Source organism: Dendrobates tinctorius, unplaced genomic scaffold (genome assembly GCF_039654945.1).
Source record: "Dendrobates tinctorius isolate UK_male_01 unplaced genomic scaffold, ASM3965494v1 ptg000132l, whole genome shotgun sequence".
Classification (NCBI taxonomy): Eukaryota; Metazoa; Chordata; class Amphibia; order Anura; family Dendrobatidae; genus Dendrobates; species Dendrobates tinctorius.
This window is the reverse complement of record NW_027361800.1, coordinates 4,985,326-5,010,373: the sequence shown is the minus strand read 5'-3', so window position 1 is coordinate 5,010,373 and position 25,048 is coordinate 4,985,326. Positions and strand designations below refer to the sequence as shown.

General features: G+C 44.5%; 1 protein-coding gene across 2 annotated transcripts in view; it reads left to right on the top strand.

Moving 5' to 3' along the window:
* PLPPR3 (phospholipid phosphatase related 3) overlaps positions 1 to 25,048 on the top strand; it is a 381,927-nt gene that overhangs the window by 103,693 nt on the left and 253,186 nt on the right. For both annotated transcript variants that reach the window (XM_073543392.1, XM_073543391.1), the window contains 2 exons: positions 24,033 to 24,218; positions 24,301 to 24,430. In XM_073543392.1, the coding sequence (XP_073399493.1) occupies positions 24,033 to 24,218; positions 24,301 to 24,430 (316 nt within the window). The remainder of the gene's footprint in view (positions 1 to 24,032; positions 24,219 to 24,300; positions 24,431 to 25,048) is intronic.

Sequence of the window (25,048 nt, the reverse complement as noted above, 5' to 3'; positions counted from 1 at the left end):
CCTCAGTGCACTTGTGGTGTCCCCAAGAGTACGGTCGCCACTGTGGCATTACCTTACCTTCCTCCTAGGGAGTGTGTTGTCAAGCTTGGGAGCAACGAAGGATCTCTCTAGCAGTGAAACCAACACACAACACATTTCCCACTCCAGGCAAGCAGGGAGACCTCTGAACCTGACTGCTGAGGAGCTGCTCTCTGTGGTCGGGAGGAGGTAAGTTAGGGCACTCTTCATATATATTTCTGTCTCAGTAATACAGTCCAGCCTCTCCGCAATAGGAAATGAGATGCATACAATTACTGACATAAAGGCTAGTGATTGCAGAAATCTAGAAATTACTATTCACGGGAAAAACTTCCGTCACAATTCTCATAGGCGATGCTGACCCTCAATTAATTTGTGTGTTGAGACAGTGAAAACATTTTTCTGTGAATAAAGTCTTGCTGTATCGCACTTCCGTTGATTCCATCACTGTTACTCATCTCAATCAAATTTTTATAACAGGGAGCGATGTAAACATGGTGCTCACTGGCTATCATGATCTGTCACGTAACTTTGGAGTGCAAAAGACAGAAGCCACAGGCCGTAAGCGATTCTATTTGATTGGCATGAGAGGGCACATTTTAAAATGTGCGCCGGAATGTCACACGTTTGTGAGTAGGAAAACTGTGAAAGCTGATAATAAACCACCACTGCATGTCATTGTGAGTCGACGTCCATAAGAAATGGAAGCCATTGATCATCTGGAGCTAGAGCCCGGCCAGCAGGACAGGGCATAGCTACATCTTAACCATCATCTTTCAGTTCAATCAATTTGTAGTGGCACTCCCAGTGAAGGATTTGACAGCCCAGACTACACAGCGGAGGAGCAGGGAGAGGTAAACATTGCAAATGCTGGGGCCCTGACCAAGCAAGGGGGACACACTCGTGGGCGTCGGTACTGGCACTGGGCCCCTCATAGTACGGCGGGGTGTCTGAAGGCGGGTGTGCACCACCACCGTCAGAGACACTTGATTGCACTAGGAGGGTCCCTGTGCCAGTGCCCGCGCCCAAGAGTCGGCCTACCCACCTGTCCAGGGCAACGGCACTCGCACGGTTTCGTGCGCTAGGTGGTGACCCCAGCCATGGGGGGGGCAGCCCAGTTAGGGCGGTTTGCAAAGTGACATATGTTGATGTGGGACATTCAGCTGCTGCAAAAGGCGAAATAGGTCAAGTTCGCGGAATAGGAGGAGGAGCAAAAGCAAGCCATTTCTCTGGCAACCTATGTGTCATCAAGGGAAGGTGGGACAAAATCCTTGGAAACCCATGCATGGTTCATTTTAATGAAGGTTAGATCATCCACATTTTGGGTTGACAGACGGGTCCTTTTTTCTGTCAGGATTGATCCAGCTGCACTGAAGACTCTTTCCTCTAGCACACTTGCAGCTGGGCAAGCGAGCTCCTGTAAGGCATATTGTGCCAATTCAGGCCAGGTGTCCAGTTTAGCGGCCCAATAGTCAAAGGGGAATGACCTGTGCGGGAGAACATCGATATGGGAGGAAAAGTAGTTTGTAACCATAGTTGACAACTGCTGTCTCCTGTCACTTTCCATCGATGCAGTATTACCAGTTGTGTGAGCGGTACTTGAAAAATCAGTCCACAACATTGTCATGAAACCCCTGTCTCCAACGCCACTTCTGCTGTGTGCACCAAGAACACCTCTGCCAAGCTGCCCCCGGCCCGTACGGCTCGTGTGAGAACCATCACCGCTGCTGTGTGCTGGGAATGCCTCAACCAACCGGTTTACCAGAGTTGCTTGTTTATTAGCCAATAGAGTTGAGCGATACCGTCCGATACTTCAAAGTATCGGATCGGAATGGATCGGCCGATCTTAAAAAAAAGTATCGGTATCGCCGATTCCGATACCGGAAGTCCCATTCAAGTCTATGGGACTTCCGGTATCGGAATAAGAAAAACCCTATTTTTGCCTTGTACAGCCTCTCTGGGGTCTGTACGGGCCTTTCGGGGGGCTGTGCCGGCCTGCCAGGGGGTCTGTGCAGGCTCCGGTGGTCTGTGCCGGCCTGCCAGGGGGTCTGTGCAGGCTCCGGTGGTCTGTGCCGGCCTGCCGGGGGGGCTGTGCAGGCTCCGGTGGTCTGTGCCGGCCTGCCAGGGGGTCTGTGCAGGCTCCGGTGGTCTGTGCCGGCCTGCCGGGGGGCTGTGCCGGCCTGCCGGGGGGCTGTGCAGGCTCCGGTGGGCTGTGGCGGCCTGCCGGGGGGCTGTGCCGGCCTGCCGGGGGGCTGTGCAGGCTTCGGGGGTCTGTGCAGGCATCGTCCGATGGGACTACAAGTCCCATCGGGCGATGCCTGCTACCATGACAGTGATTGACACATTAGCCAATGATGGGACAGTAGTAGTCCCATCATCCGGCTAATGTGTTGAATGTAAAAAAAAAAAAAAAAAAAAAAAAAAAAATTACATGCTACATACATGCTACATACATACTACATACTACATACATGCTACATTCATACTACATACTACATGCATGCAACATGCATACTACATATATACTACATGCAACATACATACTACATATATACTACATGCAACATACATACTACATATATACTACATGCAACATACATACTACATATATACTACATGCAACATACATACTACATATATACTACATGCATGCAACATGCATACTACATATATACTACATGCAACATACATACTACATATATACTACATGCATGCAACATGCATACTACATATATACTACATGCAACATACATACTACATATATACTACATGCATGCAACATGCATACTACATATATACTACATGCTACATACATACTACATACATGCTACATTCATACTATATACTATATGCATGCAACATGCATACTACATATATACTACATGCAACATACATACTACATATATACTACATGCAACATACATACTACATATATACTACATGCATGCTACATGCATACTACATATATACTACATGCAACATACATACTACATATATACTACATGCATGCAACATGCATACTACATATATACTACATGCAACATACATACTACATATATACTACATGCATGCAACATGCATACTACATATATACTACATGCTACATACATACTACATATATGCTACATACATACTACATATATACTACATGCATGCTACATACATACTACATGCTACATACATACTACATATATGCTACATACATACTACATATATGCTACATACATACTACATGCATGCTACATACATACTGCATGCTACATACATACTACATGCTACATACATACCACATATATACTACATACATACTACATGCATGCTACATGCTACATACATACCACATACATAGTACATGCATGCTACATACATACTACATGCTACATACATACTACATATATACTACATGCATGCTACATACATACTACATGCTACATACGTACTACATACATACTACATGCATACTACATGCTACATACATACCACATACATACTACATGCATGCTACATACATACTACATGCTACATACATACTACATATATACTACATGCATGCTACATACATACTACATGCTACATACATACTACATACATGCTACATACATACTACATGCTACATACATACCACATACATACTACATATATACTACATGCATGCTACATACATACTACATGCTACATACATACTACATACATACTACATATATACAACATACAATACATTCATACAATACATACATAGACATACAGTACATATAACATAGAGTAACATACTTACCAATACTTGTCACATTGTTCCCCGAAGCCATTGTCTTTTACGGAATAAATATTAACATAACAAACCACAAAAATACTCACCCACGATCCGAAGCAGTCCACGAGTGTGTCCCACGACGATCTTGGGTAGAGAACAGCTGCATCAGCTGTTGCTGCCGTTCTCTACGGGCTGCAGGAATCCAATGACGGAAGGTAGGTATCCTTCCGCACTGTATTCCTCCGCCACTTAAAAAAAAAAAGTCCCTAGTCTCACTTTATGCCATTGCTGTGTGGGAATTTCCCACGCAGCAATGGCATAAAGTGAGACTAGGGACTTTTTTTTTTTTAAGTGGCGGAGGAATACAGTGCGGAAGGATACCTACCTTCCGTCATTGGATTCCTGCAGCCCGTAGAGAACGGCAGCAACAGCTGATGCTGCAGTTCTCTACCCAAGATCGTCGTGGGACACACTCGTGGACTGCTTCGGATCGTGGGTGAGTATTTTTGTGGTTTGTTATGTTAATATTTATTCCGTAAAAGACAATGGCTTCGGGGAACAATGTGACAAGTATTGGTAAGTATGTTACTCTATGTTATATGTACTGTATGTCTATGTATGTATTGTATGAATGTATTGTATGTAGTATATATGTGGTATGTAGTATGTATGTAGTATGTATGTAGTATGTATGTAGCATGCAGTATGTATGTAGCATGTATGTAGTATGTATGTAGTATATATGTAGTATGTATGTAGCATGTAGTATGTATGTAGCATGCATGTAGTATATATGTAGTATGTATGTAGCATGTAGTATGTATGTAGCATGCATGTAGTATGTATGTAGTATGTATGTAGTATGTATGTAGCATGCATGTAGTATGTATGTAGTATATATGTGGTATGTATGTAGTATGTATGTAGTATGTATGTAGCATGCAGTATGTATGTAGCATGCATGTAGTATATATGTAGTATGTATGTAGCATGTAGTATGTATGTAGTATGTATGTAGTATGTATGTAGTATATATGTAGTATGTATGTAGCATGTAGTATGTATGTAGCATGCATGTAGTATATATGTAGTATGTATGTAGTATGTATGTAGCATGCATGTAGTATGTATGTAGTATGTATGTAGTATTTTTTTTTTTTTAACATTTAACACATTAGCCGGATGATGGGACTACTACTGTCCCATCATTGGCTAATGTGTCAATCACTGTCATGGTAGCAGGCATCGCCAGATGGGACTTATAGTCCCATCGGACGATGCTTGCACAGACCCCCGGACATCAGCACAGCCCCCCGGCAGGCCGGCACAGCCCCCCGGCAGGCCGGTACAGACCCCCACAGGGTGCACAGACCACCGGCAGGCCGGCACAGCCCCCCGGCAGTCCACACAGCCCCCCGGGCAGTCCACACAGCCCCCCGGCAGGCCGGCACAGCCCCCCGGCAGGCCGGCAGAGACCCCCGGAAGGCCCGAAATGACGGCGCATCATGATGACGTCAGGCTGTCAATCAACTTTGAACTTCCGATTCCGATGCCGACTTCCGATATTGAAAAAATATCGGAAGTCGGTATCGGAATTCCGATACAGCAAGTATCGGCCGATACCCGATACTTGCGGTATCGGAATGCTCAACACTATTAGCCAATATTAGGTCAAGGTTCTCCTGTGGCATGATGTTTTGTAATTTGCCTTCATAGCGAGGATCCAGGATGCTGGCCAACCAGTAGTTGTCATCGTTCATCATTTTGGCAATGTAGGGGTCCCTTTTTAGGATCTGCAAGGCATAATCTGACATGTGGGCCAGTGTTCCAGGTGTCAATGATGCACTGCGAGTGCTGGTTGGAGGAGCACTTTCTGGCAAATCCATATCCCTCCAGTCACGCACAAACCCTGTACCAGACCTTGCCACGCCAACATTTTCACTTTCCCCACGAGATGCATCCTCCTCCGCTAAGTAATCATCCCCATCATCATCCTTCTCCTCCTCTTCTTCCTCCACCTCGTCCAGGAGAGGTCCCTGAGCAGACAATGGCTGAATGTCATCAAGGATTCCCTCCTCCTCTTTCTCCTCGTCAACATTGGCTGCAGACGCCTGCTCCTTAAGGTGTGTCAAAGTTTGCATGAGCAGACGCATAAGTGGGATGCTCATGCTTAGGATGGCGTCATCTGCGCTTACCAGCCGTGTGCATTCCTCAAAACACTGAAGGACTTTACAGAGGTCTTTCAGCTTCAACCACTGCACACCTGTCAACTCCATGTCTGCTCTCAAAGTGCCTGGCCATGTATCCTCCCACAAATGCATTATGGCCTGCCTCTGTTCACACAGCCGCTCAATCATTTGCACGGTGGAGTTCCACCTTGTTGCAATGTTGATAATGAGGCGGTGGTTGGGAAGGTGGAGCAATCGCTGCAGCTTCTGCATACGAATGTATTGTACAGGCGACCGGCGGATGTGCGCGCACAGTCTTCGCACCTTCTGGAGCAGGGCTGTTAACTCCGGATAATTGTTGAGGAAGCACTGCACCACCAGGTTCAAGGTGTGAGCCAAGCAAGGTATGTGGCTGAGTTTTGAAAGGGCTATGGCTGCCACAAAATTACGGCCATTATCACTAACTACCTTGCCTGCCTCAAGATGTATACAGCCCAGCCTTGACTCAGTTTGTCGCTGAAAGTACTCGGCCAGCACCTCCGCAGTGTGTCTGTCGCCGAAACACATCATCTGCAGCACAGCCTGCTGACGCTTTCCACTAGCTGCTCGATAGGGGGACACCTTGTGTGCAACAGTGGCAGCTGCAGATGGAGTGCTCATACGACTGCGCTCTGTGGACGAGCTTTCGCTTCTGGAGGAGGAGGAGGAGGGTCGAACGCCTATAGCCAACTGTTTCCTATACCGTGGGCTAGGCAGCACTGTCCCACCACCGCTGTCCCCTGTGGACCCTGCATCCACCACATTAACCCAGTGCGGAGTGATGGACATGTAACGGCCCTGGCCATGCCGACTGGACCATGCATCTGTTGTGAGGTGCACCTTTCCACTCACTGACTGCTTGAGTGCATGGACAATGCGGTCTTTCACATGATGGTGGAGGGCTGGGATGGCTTTGCGAGAGAAGTAGTGGCGACTGGGTAGGTCATAGTGTGGTACTGCATAGGCCATGAGTTCGCGGAAAGCTACGCTTTCCACCAACCGATAGGGCATCATCTCTAACGAGATTAGTTTGGCAATGTGGGCGTTCAAACCCAGTGTACGCGGATGAGAGACTGAGTACTTTCTTGACCTACTCATAGTCTCTGGGAGGGTGAGCTGGACTTGAGAGCTGCATATGGTGGAAGTAGCGGTGGACAGGGCGGACTGAGAGAGGGTTGATGATGGTGATGGAGTTGGTGTTGTTTCTGATGGCCTAGATTCAGTCTTTCGTTGATATAACAGTGGGATTCCCTGACTGCTTTGGCCTTGCAACGACACCTCAACATTTGCTGCTGTGCTAACCGGTGGGCTTACAGTGGGGGAAACAATGTAGCGTTGCTGATAGTGTTGAGCATTCCGATACCGCAAGTATCGGGTATCGGCCGATACTTGCTGTATCGGAATTCCGATACCGACTTCCGATATTTTTTCAATATCGGAATTCGGCATCGGAATCGGAAGTTCAGTTGATTGACGGCCTGACGTCATCATGATGCGCGGTGTGTGCGCATCATGATGCGCCGTCATTTCGGGCCTTCCGGGGGTCTCTGCCGGCCTGCCGGGGGGCTGTGCCGGCCTGCCGGGGGGCTGTGTGGACTGCCCGGGGTCTCTGCCGGCCTGCCGGGGGGCTGTGCCGGCCTGCCGGGGGGCTGTGCACCCTGTGGGGGTCTGTACCGGCCTGCCGGGGGGCTGTGCCGGCCTGCCGGGGGGCTGTGCTGATGTCCGGGGGTCTGTGCAAGCATCGTCCGATGGGACTACAAGTCCCATCGGGCGATGCCTGCTACCATGACAGTGATTGACACATTAGCCAATGATGGGACAGTAGTAGTCCCATCATCCGGCTAATGTGTTAAATGTTAAAAAAAAAAAAAAAAAAAAAAAAATACTACATACATACTACATGCTACATACATACTACATATATACTACATACATACTACATACATGCTACATACATACTACATGCATGCTACATACATACTACATATATACTACATACATACTACATACATACTGCATGCTACATACATACTACATACATACTACATACATACTACATGCATGCTACATATATACTACATGCTACATACATACCACATACATACTACATACATGCTACATATATACTACATGCATGCTACATACATACTACATATATACTACATGCATGCTACATACATACTACATGCTACATGCATGCTACATACATACTACATACATACTACATGCTACATACATACCACATATATACTACATACATACAATACATTCATACAATACATACATAGACATACAGTACATATAACATAGAGTAACATACTTACCAATACTTGTCACATTGTTCCCCGAAGCCATTGTCTTTCCGGAATAAATATTAACATAACAAACCACAAAAATACTCACCCACGATCCGAAGCAGTCCACGAGTGTGTCCCACGACGATCTTGGGTAGAGAACTGCAGCATCAGCTGATGCTGCCGTTCTCTACGGGCTGCAGGAATCCAATGACGGAAGGTAGGTATCCTTCCGCACTGTATTCCTCCGCCACTTAAAAAAAAAAAAGTCCCTAGTCTCACTTTATGCCATTGCTGTGTGGGAAATTCCCACACAGCAATGGCATAAAGTGAGACTAGGGACTTTTTTTTTTTTTAAGTGGCGGAGGAATACAGTGCGGAAGGATACCTACCTTCCGTCATTGGATTCCTGCAGCCCGTAGAGAACGGCAGCATCAGCTGATGCTGCAGTTCTCTACCCAAGATCGTCGTGGGACACACTCGTGGACTGCTTCGGATCGTGGGTGAGTATTTTTGTGGTTTGTTATGTTAATATTTATTCCGTAGACGACAATGGCTTCGGGGAACAATGTGACAAGTATTGGTAAGTATGTTACTCTATGTTATATGTACTGTATGTCTATGTATGTATTGTATGAATGTATTGTATGTATGTAGTATATATGTGGTATGTATGTAGCATGTAGTATGTATGTAGTATGTATGTAGCATGCATGTAGCATGTAGTATGTATGTAGCATGCATGTAGTATATATGTAGTATGTATGTAGCATGCATGTAGTATATATGTAGCATGTATGTAGTATGTATGTGGTATGTATGTAGCATGTAGTATATATGTAGCATGCATGTAGTATATATGTAGTATGTATGTAGCATGTATGTAGTATATATGTAGTATGTATGTAGTATATATGTAGCATGCATGTAGTATATATGTAGTATGTATGTAGTATATATGTAGCATGCATGTAGTATATATGTAGTATGTATGTAGTATATATGTAGCATGTATGTAGTATGTATGTAGCATGCATGTAGCATGTAGTATGTATGTAGCATGCATGTAGTATATATGTAGTATGTATGTAGCATGCATGTAGTATATATGTAGCATGCATGTAGTATGTATGTGGTATGTATGTAGTATATATGTAGTATGTATGTAGTATATATGTAGCATGTATGTAGTATGTATGTAGCATGCATGTAGCATGTAGTATGTATGTAGCATGCATGTAGTATATATGTAGTATGTATGTAGCATGCATGTAGTATATATGTAGCATGCATGTAGTATATATGTAGTATGTATGTAGTATATATGTAGCATGTATGTAGTATGTATGTAGCATGCATGTAGCATGTAGTATGTATGTAGCATGCATGTAGTATATATGTAGTATGTATGTAGTATGTATGTAGTATATATGTAGTATGTATGTAGCATGCATGTAGTATATATGTAGTATGTATGTAGCATGCATGTAGTATATATGTAGTATGTATGTAGCATGCATGTAGTATATATGTAGCATGCATGTAGTATATATGTAGTATGTATGTTGCATGTAGTATGAATGTAGCATGTATGTAGTATGTAGTATGAATGTAGCATGTAATTTTTTTTTTTTTTTTTTTTTTTACATTTAACACATTAACCGGATGATGGGACTACTACTGTCCCATCATTGGCTAATGTGTCAATCACTGTCATGGTAGCAGGCATCGCCCGATGGGACTTGTAGTCCCATCGGACGATGCCTGCACAGACCCCCGGAGCCTGCACAGACCACCGGCAGGCCGGCACAGCCCCCCGGCAGGCCGGCACAGCCCCCCGGCAGGCCGGCACAGCCCCCCGGAGCCTGCACAGACCACCGGCAGGCCGGCACAGACCACCGGAGCCTGCACAGACCCCCTGGCAGGCCGGCACAGCCCCCCGAAAGGCCCGTACAGACCCCAGAGAGGCTGTACAAGGGCAGGAAAGGGTTTTTCTTATTCCGATACCGGAAGTCCCATAGACTTGAATGGGACTTCCGGTATCGGAATCGGCGATACCGATACTTTTTTTAAAGATCGGCCGATACCATCCGATACGATACTTTGAAGTATCGGATGGTATCGCTCAACTCTAGTTGCTGACTACCTTCTTTGTGATCAGTTGCACATGTGGTACTTGAGGTTTGGTGTTGTGTCCACGCTTGCAAGTGCATGCTGGTTAAATGTCTAAGCATGCACCTGGTATTCAAATTTTTCAGATTTTTCCTTCGGCTAAAGGCCTTTGTGCACTTATTACAGATAACCTTGGCCTGATCATGAGGATTTTGTTAAAAGAAAATGCCACACTGCACTCTTCCTACTTTGGAAGACATTTTGCGGCCTAGCACGCTGTGCTATTTTGACCGTCTGGACAAGCTGTCCAGCAACTCTTTTGATTTTTGGAACCTGTCTTTGGAGTGCTCCGGGCCTGCCAGATAACAGCTGATGCGATGTCGATGTCTGCTGTGGATGCTCCTCCTCCTCATCTGAGGTATTGGAAGCAGCACCCTCTTCCCCCAATGGATGCCAATCTGGGTCAACAACTGGGTCATCCATCACCTCCTCTTCAATGTCATGTGCACCTTCCTCTGTGTCACCGTGTATGGTGGTATAGTATGCGGGAAGGGGCACCTGAGTCTCATCAGGGTCAGAATCTGGCTCATTACACTGCGAGGACAATGTAGTGCTCTGAGTGAATGTACCAGAAGAATCATCTATCAGTGGCTGTGCATCAGTGCACTCCATGTCAGATTCATCTTGGCCTGGGTAATTCACCATTTCACTTAATAACCCAGGCATGGTATGTGAAAACAGCTCCATGGAGTAATCAGTTGTATGGCCTGCGTCATCCTTCAATCTTGTTTGGGGTGAAGGACACAAGGAAAGGTGTGGTTCATGATCATGAGCCTCCAATGATGACTCAGTGCTTTTATTTTTTACAACTTCAGAAGAGGAGGCGATAGAGCTGGAGGCTGAGTCAGCAATGTAAGCCAAAACTTTTTCCTGAAGCTCTGGCTTTAAAAGCGGTTTGCCAACTCCTAGAAAACTAAGCCTTAGAGGCCTTCTGAAGCCAGATGATGACGCAGGCTCAACACCTCCTGCATTCGGTCCTATTTTGCTTTTGCCACTACCATCAGATCCACCACCAACATCATCATTACCATCTGGCAACCCGCGCCCAATTCCATGGCCTCTTCCACCAGCCTTCCTCAATTTTGGTAAAAATATACACAAAATCCCACAAACTATATAGTAATGTAAAACAAGGTACAAGGTGTATATAGGACAGGGGAGATGTAGAATTTCTGAACACACTTGTGGACACTGTTGGATTGTGTGAGGCCCAGTGAATATCACGCCGCTATGTCACAGGCTCAATGTCGCAGATGTGAAAAATGTCACTATAGGACAGGGGAGATGTAGAATTTCTGAACACACTTGTGGACACTGTTGGATTGTGTGAGGCCCAGTGAATATCACACCGCTATGTCACAGGCTCAATGTCGCAGGTGTGAGAAATGTCACTATAGGAAAAGGGGAGATGTAGAATTTCTGAACACACTCCTGGACACTGTTGGATTGTGTGAGGCCCAGTGAATATCACACCGCTATGTCACAGGCTCAATGTCGCAGGTGTGAAAAATGTCACTATAGGACAGGGGAGATGTAGAATTTCTTAACACACTTGTGGACACTGTTGGATTGTGTGAGACCCAGTGAATATCACACCGCTATGTCACAGTTTCAATGTCGCAGGTGTGAAAAATGTCACTATAGGGCAGGGGAGATGTAGAATTTCTGAACCCACTTGTGGACACTGTTGGATTGTTTGAGGCCCAGTGAATATCACGCCGCTATGTCACAGGCTCAATGTCGCAGATGTGAAAAATGTCACTATAGGACAGGGGAGATGTAGAATTTCTGAACACACTTGTGGACACTGTTGGATTGTGTGAGGCCCAGTGATTATCACACCGCTATGTCACAGGCTCAATGTCGCAGGTGTGAAAAATGTCACTATAGGACAGGGGAGATGTAGAATTTTTGAACACACTTGTGGACACTGTTGGATTGTGCGAGGCCCAGTGAATATCACATCGCTATGTCACAGTCTCAATGTCACATGTGTGAAAAATGTCACTATAGGACAGGGGAGATGTAGAATTTCTGAACACACTTGTGGACACTGTTGGATTGTGTGAGGCCTAGTGAATATCACACCGCTATGTCACAGGCTCAATGTCGTAGGTGTGAAAAATGTCACTATACGACAGGGGAGATGTAGAATTTCTGAACACACTTGTGGACACTGTTGGATTGTGTGAGGCCCAGTGAATATCACACCGCTATGTCACAGGCTCAATGTCGCAGGTGTGAAAAATGTCACTATAGGAAAAGGGAGATGTAGAATTTCAGAACACACTTGTGGACACTGTTGGATTGTGTGAGGCCCAGTGAATATCACATCGCTATGTCACAGTCTCAATGTCGCAGGTGTGAGAAATGTCACAATAGGACAGGGGAGATGTAGAATTTCTGAACACACTTGTGGACACTGTTGGAATGTGTGAGGCCCAGTAAATATCACACCGCTATGTCACAGGCTCAATGTGGTAGGTGTGAAAAATGTCACTATAGGACAGGGGAGATGTAGAATTTCTGAACACAGTTGTGAACACTGTTGGATTGTGTGAGGCCCAGTGAATATCACACCGCTATGTCACAGGCTCAATGTCGCAGGTGTGAAAAATGTCACTATAGGACAGGGGAGATGTAGAATTTCTGAAAACACTTGTGGACACTGTTGGATTGTGTGAGGCCCAGTGAATATCACACCGCTATGTCATAGGCTCAATGTCGCAGGTGTGAAAAATGTCACAGTAGGACAAGGGAGATGTAGAATTTCTGAACACACTTGTGGACACTGTTGGATTGTGTGAGGCCCAGTGAATATCACACCGCTATGTCACAGGCTGAATGTCGCAGGTGTGAGAAATGTCACTATAGGACAGGGGAGATGTAGAATTTCTGAACACACTTGTGGACACTGTTGGATTGTGTGAGGCCCATTGAATATCACACCGCTATGTCACAGGCTCAATGTCGCAGGTGTGAAAAATGTCACTATAGGACAGGGGAGATGTAGAATTTCTGAACACACTTGTGGACACTGTTGGATTGTGTGAGACCCAGTGAATATCACACCGCTATGTCACAGGCTCAATGTCGCAGGTGTGAAAAATGTCACTATAGGACAGGGGAGATGTAGAATTTCTGAACACACTCCTGGACACTGTTGGATTGTGTGAGGCCCAGTGAATATCACACCGCTATGTCACAGGCTCAATGTCGTAGGTGTGAAAAATGTTACTATAGGACAGGGGAGATGTAGAATTTCTGAACACACTTGTGGACACTGTTGGATTGTGTGAGGCCCAGTGAATATCACACCGCTATGTCACAGTCTCAATGTCGCAGGTGTGAGAAATGTCACTATAGGACAGGGGAGATGTAGAATTTCTGAACACACTTGTGGACACTGTTGGATTGTGTGAGGCCCAGTGAATATCACACCGCTACGTCACAGGCTCAATGTCGCTGGTGTGAAAAATGTCACTGTAGGACAAGGGAGATGTAGAATTTCTGAACACAGTTGTGAACACTGTTGGATTGTGTGAGGCCCAGTGAATATCACACCGCTATGTCACAGGCTCAATGTCGCAGGTGTGAAAAATGTCACTATAGGACAGGGGAGATGTAGAATTTCTGAACACACTTGTGGACACTGTTGGATTGTGTGAGGCCCAGTGAATATCACACCGCTATGTCACAGGCTCAATGTTGCAGGTGTGAAAAATGTCAATGTAGGACAAGGGAGATGTAGAATTTCTGAACACACTTGGGGACACTGTTGGATTGTGTGAGGCCCAGTGAATATCACACTGCTATGTCACAGGCTCAATGTCGCAGGTGTGAAAAATGTCACTATAGGACAGGGGAGATGTAGAATTTCTGAACACACTTGTGGACACTGTTGGATTGTGTGAGGCCCAGTGAATATCACACCGCTATGTCACAGTCTCAATGTCGCAGGTGTGAGAAATGTCACTATAGGACAGGGGAGATGTAGAATTTCTGAACACTCTTGTGGACACTGTTGGAATGTGTGAGGCCCAGTGAATATCACACCGCTATGTCACAGGCTCAATGTGGTAGGTGTGAAAAATGTCACTATAGGACAGGGGAGATGTAGAATTTCTGAACACACTTGTGGACACTGTTGGATTGTGTGAGGCCCAGTGAATATCACACCGCTATGTCACAGTCTCAATGTCGCAGGTGTGAAAAATGTCGCTATAGGACAGGGGAGATGTAGAATTTCTGAACACACTTGTGGACACTGTTGGATTGTGTGAGGCCCAGTGAATATCACACCGCTATGTCACAGGCTCAATGTCGCAGGTGTGAAAAATGTCACTATAGGAAAAGGGAGATGTAGAATTTCTGAACACACAAGTGTGTTCAGAAATTCTACATCTCCCCTGTCCTATAGTGACATTTTTCACACCTGCGACACAAGTGGACACTGTTGGATTGTGTGAGGCCCAGTGAATATCACACCGCTATGTCACAGGCTCAATGTCGCAGGTGTGAAAAATGTCACTATAGGACAGGGGAGATGTAGAATTTCTGAACACACTTGTGGACACTGTTGGATTGTGCGAGGCCCAGTGAATATCACATCGCTATGTCACAGTCTCAATGTCACAGGTGTGAAAAATGTCACTATAGGACAGGGGAGATGTAGAATTTCTGAACACACTTGTGGACACTGTTGGATTGTGTGAGGCCTAGTGAATATCACACCGCTATGTCACAGGCTCAATGTCGTAGGTGTGAAAAATGTCACTATAGGACAGGGGAGATGTAGAATTTCTGAACACACTTGTGGACACTGTTGGATTGTGTGAGGCCCAGTGAATATCACACCGCTATGTCACAGGCTCAATGTCGCAGGTGTGAAAAATGTCACTATAGGAAAAGGGAGATGTAGAATTTCTGAACACACTTGTGGACACTGTTGGATTGTGTGAGGCCCAGTGAATATCACACCGCTATGTCACAGTCTCAATGTCGCAGGTGTGAGAAATGTCACAATAGGACAGGGGAGATGTAGAATTTCTGAACACACTTGTGGACACTGTTGGAATGTGTGAGGCCCAGTAAATATCACACCGCTATGTCACAGGCTCAATGTGGTAGGTGTGAAAAATGTCACTATAAGACAGGGGAGATGTAGAATTTCTGAACACAGTTGTGAACACTGTTGGATTGTGTGAGGCCCAGTGAATATCACACCGCTATGTCACAGGCTCAATGTCGCAGGTGTGAAAAATGTCACTATAGGACAGGGGAGATGTAGAATTTCTGAAAACACTTGTGGACACTGTTGGATTGTGTGAGGCCCAGTGAATATCACACCGCTATGTCACAGGCTCAATGTCGCAGGTGTGAAAAATGTCACAGTAGGACAAGGGAGATGTAGAATTTCTGAACACACTTGTGGACACTCTTGGATTGTGTGAGGCCCAGTGAATATCACACCGCTATGTCACAGGCTGAATGTCGCAGGTGTGAGAAATGTCACTATAGGACAGGGGAGATGTAGAATTTCTGAACACACTTGTGGACACTGTTGGATTGTGTGAGGCCCAGTGAATATCACACCGCTATGTCACAGGCTCAATGTCGCAGGTGTGAAAAATGTCACTATAGGACAGGGGAGATGTAGAATTTCTGAACACACTTGTGGACACTGTTGGATTGTGTGAGACCCAGTGAATATCACACCGCTATGTCACAGGGTCAATGTCGCAGGTGTGAATAATGTCACTATAGAATCATAGAATCATAGAATCGTAGAGTTGGAAGGGACCTCCTGGGCCATCTGGTCCAACCCCCTGCTCAAAGCAGGATTCGCTAAATCATCCCAGTTAGATGTCTGTCCAGCCTCTGTTTGAAGACTTCCATTGAAGGAGAACTCACCACTTCTCGTGGCAGCCTGTTCCACTCATTGATCACTCTAACTGTCAAAAAGTTTTTTCTAATATCTAATCTGTGTCTCCTCCCATTCAGCTTCATCCCATTGCTTCTAGTCTTTCCTTGTGCAAATGAGAATAAAGTTGATCCTTCTACAATGTGACAGCCCTTTAGATATTTGTAGACAGCTATTAAGTCTCCTCTCAGTCTTCTCTTTTGCAAACTAAACATTCCCAAATCCTGCAACCTTTCCTCATAAGACAGGGTTTGCAGACCGGTCACCATTCTGGTCGCTCTTTTCTGAACTTGCTCCAGTTTGTTGATGTCTTTAGGACAGGGGAGATGTAGAATTTCTGAACACACTCCTGGACACTGTTGGATTGTGTGAGGCCCAGTGAATATCACACCGCTATGTCACAGGCTCAATGTCGTAGGTGTGAAAAATGTCACTATAGGACAGGGGAGATGTAGAATTTCTGAACACACTTGTGGACACTGTTGGATTGTGTGAGGCCCAGTGAATATCACACCGCTATGTCACAGTCTCAATGTCGCAGGTGTGAGAAATGTCACTATAGGACAGGGGAGATGTAGAATTTCTGAACACACTTGTGGACACTGTTGGATTGTGTGAGGCCCAGTGAATATAACACCGCTACGTCACAGGCTCAATGTCGCTGGTGTGAAAAATGTCACTGTAGGACAAGGGAGATGTAGAATTTCTGAACACAGTTGTGAACACTGTTGGATTGTGTGAGGCCCAGTGAATATCACACCGCTATGTCACAGGCTCAATGTCGCAGGTGTGAAAAATGTCACTATAGGACAGGGGAGATGTAGAATTTCTGAACACACTTGTGGACACTGTTGGATTGTGTGAGGCCCAGTGAATATCACACCGCTATGTCACAGGCTCAATGTTGCAGGTGTGAAAAATGTCACTGTAGGACAAGGGAGATGTAGAATTTCTGAACACACTTGTGGACACTGTTGGATTGTGTGAGGCCCAGTGAATATCACACTGCTATGTCACAGGCTCAATGTTGCAGGTGTGAAAAATGTCACTATAGGACAGGGGAGATGTAGAATTTCTGAACACACTTGTGGACACTGTTGGATTGTGTGAGGCCCAGTGAATATCACACCGCTATGTCACAGTCTCAATGTCGCAGGTGTGAGAAATGTCACTATAGGACAGGGGAGATGTAGAATTTCTGAACACACTTGTGGACACTGTTGGAATGTGTGAGGCCCAGTGAATATCACACCGCTATGTCACAGGCTCAATGTGGTAGGTGTGAAAAATGTCACTATAGGACAGGGGAGATGTAGAATTTCTGAACACACTTGTGGACACTGTTGGATTGTGTGAGGCCCAGTGAATATCACACCGCTATGTCACAGTCTCAATGTCGCAGGTGTGAAAAATGTCGCTATAGGACAGGGGAGATGTAGAATTTCTTAACACACTTGTGGACACTGTTGGATTGTGTGAGGCCCAGTGAATATCACACCGCTATGTCACAGGCTCAATGTCGCAGGTCTGAAAAATGTCACTATAGGACAGGGGAGATGTAGAATTTCTGAACACACAAGTGTGTTCAGAAATTCTACATCTCCCCTGTCCTATAGTGACATTTTTCACACCTGCGACACAAGTGGACACTGTTGGATTGTGTGAGGCCCAGTGAATATCACACCGCTATGTCACAGGCTCAATGTCGCAGGTGTGAGAAATGTCACTATAGGACAGGGGAGATGTAGAATTTCTGAACACACTCCTGGACACTGTTGGATTGTGTGAGGCCCAGTGAATATCACACCGCTATGTCACAGGCTCAATGTCGCAGGTGTGAAAAATGCCACTATAGGACAGGGGAGATGTAGAATTTCTTAACTCACTTGTGGACACTGTTGGATTGTGTGAGACCCAGTGAATATCACACCGCTATGTCACAGTTTCAATGTCGCAGGTGTGAAAAATGTCACTATAGGGCAGGGGAGATGTAGAATTTCTGAACACACTTGTGGACACTGTTGGATTGTGTGAGGCCCAGTGAATATCACACCGCTATGTCACAGGCTCAATGTCGCAGGTGTGAAAAATGTCACTATAGGACAGGGGAGATGTAGAATTTCTGAACACACTTGTGGACACTGTTGGATTGTGCGAGGCCCAGTGAATATCACATCGCTATGTCACAGTCTCAATGTCACAGGTGTGAAAAATGTCACTATAGGACAGGGGAGATGTAGAATTTCTGAACACACTTGTGGACACTGTTGGATTGTGTGAGGCCTAGTGAATATCACACCGCTATGTCACAGGCTCAATGTCGTAGGTGTGAAAAATGTCACTATAGGACAGGGGAGATGTAGAATTTCTGAACACACTTGTGGACACTGTTGGATTGTGTGAGGCCCAGTGAATAACACACCGCTATGTCACAGGCTCAATGTCGCAGGTGTGAAAAATGTCACTATAGGAAAAGGGAGATGTAGAATTTCTGAACACGCTTGTGGACACTGTTGGATTGTGTGAGGCCCAGTGAATATCACACCGCTATGTCACAGTCTCAATGTCGCAGGTGTGAGAAATGTCACAATAGGACAGGGGAGATGTAGAATTTCTGAACACACTTGTGGACACTGTTGGAATGTGTGAGGCCCAGTAAATATCACACCGCTATGTCACAGGCTCAATGTGGTAGGTGTGAAAAATGTCACTATAGGACAGGGGAGATGTAGAATTTCTGAACACACTTGTGGACACTGTTGGATTGTGTGAGCCCAGTAAATATCACACCGCTATGTCACAGGCAGAATTTGGCTAGTGTATGACAAACTACAAGGTATATATAGAATTGGGCAGAATAGGAATCTCCCTAGAGTGTAGGTCTGTAAGAACAGAACAAGTCCTCGACTTATCCTTACAGAGTCACACACAGATAACTTCACTGTGGCCGTGATAACAGCCGTTACACGGTACTGAGAGAGGAGCGTGCACGTACACCGCTGTCCGGTGTCCGTAAAATTGTCAAGCTCCGTTTTTTTAAGTATACGGACTGACACATGCTGTCTCTCTATAGTTTTGAATGTGATCAAACAGCAGATATACTTAACTGTTTGAAAACGAGACAAAACTAGAAGGTGGAGGTCTGTAAGAACGGAACATGTACTCGACTTATCCTTACAGTCACACACAGACAGCTTCACTGTGGCCATGATAACAGCCGTTACACGGTACTGTGTGAGGAGCGTACACCGCTGTATGGTGTGAAAAAATGCACGCTCAGTACCTCACCAGGACAAAAAAAAATTTGGATTGCTTTTAAAAAAGCAGTTTGCAGAGCAGTGGGAAAACAGCAATGCAGCTATCAGGAAGCCTTATAAGGCAGCCTAACAACCAACACAGCTGATCCAGCAAAATATAGCCTCCACTTGCACTGCACACACAGTGACTGGTGTGTTGTACAGGCAAAATCGCTAACAGCAGAAGCAGTTTTTGGTGTCTTCTTCCCTGCCTAACGCTCTCCCTACAGAATCAGCAGCAGCTCTCCCTATTCTGAGATCAGCATGAGTAACATGGCGGTCGGCGTGCACGCCCTTTTATACCCCCTGTGACGCCCCCCAAAGCAAGCCAATCACTTGCATGCCCTTCTCAAAGATGGTGGTGACCCCTGCCTATGTCATCACGTTGCCCACAGTGTCCGTGGATCCTGATTGGCTGAAAAAGGGCGGAAAACAAACTTTTGAAATGCGACTTTGGCGCTAAAGTCGCCGAGCTCGTGGCCGACCTCACCCTAGGGTCGGGTTTCGTTTCATGAATCCCGACTTTACCAAAAGTCGGCGACTTTTGAAATTTTTCGACCCGTTTCGCTCAACTCTAGTGGAGACCATATCTGCTTAGATGGTTCGCTAGACCTAATTCTTTGTCTGGCCAAATAGCCACCAACTACAAATTCATCCACATGGCCCTGGATTATGAACAGTCCCAATTTCCGTTAACAAAATGGCAGATAGATGACTCCAGCTTGTCCTGCAACACCATTCTAAAAGCTCTAGATCAAGCCTATAAATTCCTCTCTTCAGCTCGCTTCCTAGAAATGAGACTGAAAATCTGTCATATATCCTATCTAACTCCGCAGAAGGGTCAGAGAATGGGGCTGTACACAACCGCCAAATGCTTCAAATGCCACTCTACAGATGCCAACCTGTTCCACTGTTTGTGGGCCTGCCCAGTCATCAGACCATTTTGGGAGAGAATGCAACAATTCACCATCACACACCTGACACACTTTGCCCCTGATGAACTTCTATGGGCCATCCTTGGATATTAAATACCACATAAATACACCTGCTCTCCAGGTGCCCGTAAACTACTACATTTAGTGGTGGCAGCAGGTACCAAGGTCATTTTGCAGACATGGATCCACTACCATGCCCCTCCTTTCAAAATCTTCATAGAATAACTGTCATTTCTGCTTCAGATAGATTGAGTTGAGGCCTCTTTGTATAAAGAGGGAAGGGTGCAATCCTTTTTTGAAACTTGGGGGAGCTTCATCTCCCTGCTTCCACAACGCATCCAGAGGGACATTAAAACCTGTTTCCAACCGACTAGGAGAAAAACCTGTATAGTTATATCTTTGGGAGAGCTGCTGCGAAGGGGCACTTCTGGGTGTTGTGGGTCTATTTCGGTGTCATTGGGTCCTGAGCTTAAAGTTAAACACCCATGTTGGGTATCTGATAGGTAAAAAAAAAGTACCTGTCTCTGACATGCTTCCTTCCCCTCCACCGCCCCTTTTCTTGGTTTTTGTCTTTGCTTGTTCTTTTGTAAACCAATGCAATTTCTGGTATAGATGTTTTGATATGCATGCCTCAGATAAAGCTTGCATTGATGTACGTATGTATGTAAAGAAAAAATCTTTGTATTCAATAACAACAAGGTTTAAAAAAACATTTGACAAATTGGGTTCAAGTGATAGTGGCAGTGTGAGGTGATTTACAAATGTGGGACTTTTGAAAATATCCTAATTTTGGTCACTATGTGTACTAATCATTTCCTCTTACCAGCATAGTAATGAGATGGCTCTTCTGTCAGACTGTGATCAATAGTATAAGGGAATTGTTCACATCTAATTGTAAAATAACACCATCCTGATGTGCAACAGTTTACAATTAACAAGCTAAGGCCACTTGCACACTTGCGTTATCAGTCGCAGCGCTTGGCCGCCGCTAAGCTCTGCCCCCGGCCACGCCCCCTCCGGTCAGCTCCTTCTATGGTCACATGACGCTGCATGCAATCAACATACCCTATATTTAGCATTGGGTACGTTGGCTGTGCGCTGCTATGGTTTTGCGCCCTTTTTTCGGTGTTCCGAGCGCACAAAAATGCAACATGGTGCATTTGGCGCACATCGGTGCAGCGCAAAAAGGGTGCATGCGCCAGCAAAACCATACCAGCACACGGCCAGCGTACCCAATGCTAAATATAGGGTACTCTGATCGCGTGCAGCGTCATGCGACCATAGGAGGAGCTGACCACAGGGGGCGCAGCCGGGGGTGGAGCTTAGCGGCGGCCGAACGCTGTGACTGATAACGCAAGTGGGCAAGTAGCCTAAGTAGATTAGTTGGATTTCTGCCAAATGGGATTTTGAGCTCATGTTTAAGAAAATTGGCAAAGATATGTACTCAAAAGAGATGCCTCAAAATCATGCTCCCAGACCCTTTGTTAAATAAAATGATTTAACAAACTTTAATATTAATGTTACACAATTTATTTGTTTCACAAATGTCAGCAATGCTATACTGTAATAAATATAGACATAAAAACACAATAATAGTATGTAATGCCAATATATTTTTTGTTGTCATTCAGTAAGAAATGAATAAATAAATCTGTGAATTACGGGCCTGGTTCATCAAAGCTTTCATACCAGAATTCTAGTGTAAAAGCTTTGAAAAGTCACGCAGAGCTATTTCTAAATTTTGCAACTTTTGACATCTTCACCCCAGTTTCTTCCAGCTCAGCTGAAATGTGTGAGTTGGGGCGGGACGGGGGCATGTCTAATTCATGTCTAATTCATGCTTAGCTGTGGTGTACCCAATGCTAGAAACCTCACTCCAGTACTTGAATGAAGTAAGATTTCTGGCTTAGAGCACAGAGGAGCACGCCACACCATGCCAACAAAACAACTGAATGATTTTAATAAAGCAATCAAGAGTATAACTTGCTTTGTGATGGTAGCGTGCAAAACTATGTGCTAAAAGAGTGGAGCAATGGAGGTTACTGACCATGCCAACCTAATTATAAAGAGCTACGCTGTGTGTTTACTGTATACTAACCTCACTCACCCTACTCTGACATACTGTGTACAATTAACATTTTTTTTTAAATCAAACTAAATTCTGAAGTCAGTATAAATGGCTAAACCTTTGGGAGAGCACAAAAGCTATTCTGAGTAAAAACTGTGGTATTACTGCTCAGACCCATTCATTTCAGGCCGTGTTTTTCTAAACCTCCAGAACTCCAAAAATACATGAACAAATGTTGGGAAATATGAGTAACCATAAGATATCTCCATAAGGCCAGCTGCACATGAGCGTATGAGAAATCTTCGAAGCTTTATCCAGAAAACTTTGACGATTTTACATCAACTTTAAAAAATCTACATGATCAAATACAGTATCCTAGGTTAATAATGGCAAAAGATCCATAAAAATCAGAGGCCAATCAGATGTTCTGTGTGGCATTCAATTTTATTTTTACACACCCAAAGACCTGAATGAGTGAGCCTCATCAGAGAATCAGACGTAGTAATACATGCTACAATTTTATTTTCAAGGGCAGGCGGGCCGACAGAAAAATCGTTGATATGAACAGCACTTTTGTATAAATAACATGGATAAGTGTGCTGTCCATCCACTATCAGATGAAACATTGGAAAGCACACATCCAATTTACAGCTGTGGCAAAAATTAAGAGACAACCACATCAAAACCCTGTCATAGGCAGCCCATTCTCCAGACCTGAACCCCATTGAAAACCTCTGGAATGTAATCAAGAGGAAGATGGATAGTCACAAGCCATCAAACAAAGAAGAACTGCTTAAATTTTTGTACCAGGAATGGCATAAGGTCAATCAAAAGCAGTGTGAAAGACTGGTGGCAAGCATGCCAAGACGCATGAAAGCTGTGATTAATAATCATGATTATTGCACAAAATATCGATTTCAGAACTCTTCCTGAGTTAAAACATTAGTATTGTTGTTTCTAAATGATTATGAACTTGTTTTCTTTGCATTATTTGAGGTCTGAAAGCTCCGGGTTATTTTTTTAATTTTGACCAATTCTCCTTTTCAGGAAAAAAACCCCAAAATGTAGTGCTTGGAAATTCGGAGACATGTTGTCAGAAGTTTATACACTAAAAGAATAATTTACATTTTACTCAAAAATATACCTATAAAGAGAAAAATCAGACAAACTGAGCATTTGGAAGTGGTCTCTTAATTTTTTGCCAGAGCTGTATATGCTCGTTCACATGAGTCCTAAACCTGAACAAGCTGTAACTTGCATTTTTTTTATGGCTGAACCAACTTTTTTTTGTATTGTAATGCAGAATACCGTAACATTGCCCTTGATTCCTATTGTACCTAATAATCCCAATTTCACATTTTTCTTTAGCTTCCAATTGTGGCCTCCTCCATTGTTTCTTTGTATTTTCTGGAGCTGACAGACATATTCCGGCCAGCTCAGGGTGGATTTCAGTGTCATGATCGGTCACTTTCCATGCCCTATATTGAAACCAATGAAGAGCTGATTCCTCTTCTCATGTTGCTAAGTCTTGCATTTGCAGCCCCTGCAGCCTCTGTAAGTACATTTTATATGATTAAATTCAAAAGATTTAATAAATTATAAAAGTGATAACATTCAGTGCTTTGATTTGTATCAGATCATGGTTGGAGAGGGAGTCCTATATTGTATACAGTCCAAATTGAAAGGCCATGGAAGCTCTGAAGGAAGCATTAATGCAGGTGGTTGCAACTTCAACTCCTTCCTACGTAGGACAGTGCGCTTTGTAGGTAAGTAGAACTTAATCGGAACCTGTCAGCAAAATAAACGGTATTTACCTGGAGCTACAGAGGTCGTCTGCAGGTAAATACCACATTTAACATACAGTATGTGGCTGTCTAATTGGAAGTGTGCCTGCAGGGAGAAAATGAAGTTACAGAGCAGGATGTCAGTCAGTGAGCTGGCTGTGTGATTACAGCAGGCTCACTGTTCACTGCCTTGGCACCGCCCCGATGACTGCACATGCATGAAGAATATAACTTATTTTTTTCCCTGCAGGCACACTACCAATATAAAGTATGGTAAATACTGTATAAAATGGTATTTACCTGCTGATTTCCACAATGAATGCAGGTAAATAACATTTACTCTTTAATAGTTGCTTCCAAAATGAAGCATTTGATTAAAAAAAATTAAGGAGTGAACGTGTAAGAGGGTGAGCAGTGGTCAAGAAGACGTTGTGGCAAATGGGTTAAATTTGATAAAAAGTGCTTTTTTGTTTGCATATGTTATTTATATATAAAAGTTTATTTTATCCTTATGACTGGTTTGTGCTAGGTTTCCTGGAGGTTTAACCTTAAGCCCACCCCCAGGTAGTGGGGAGCGTTGTTCAATAAGGGAACCAATGA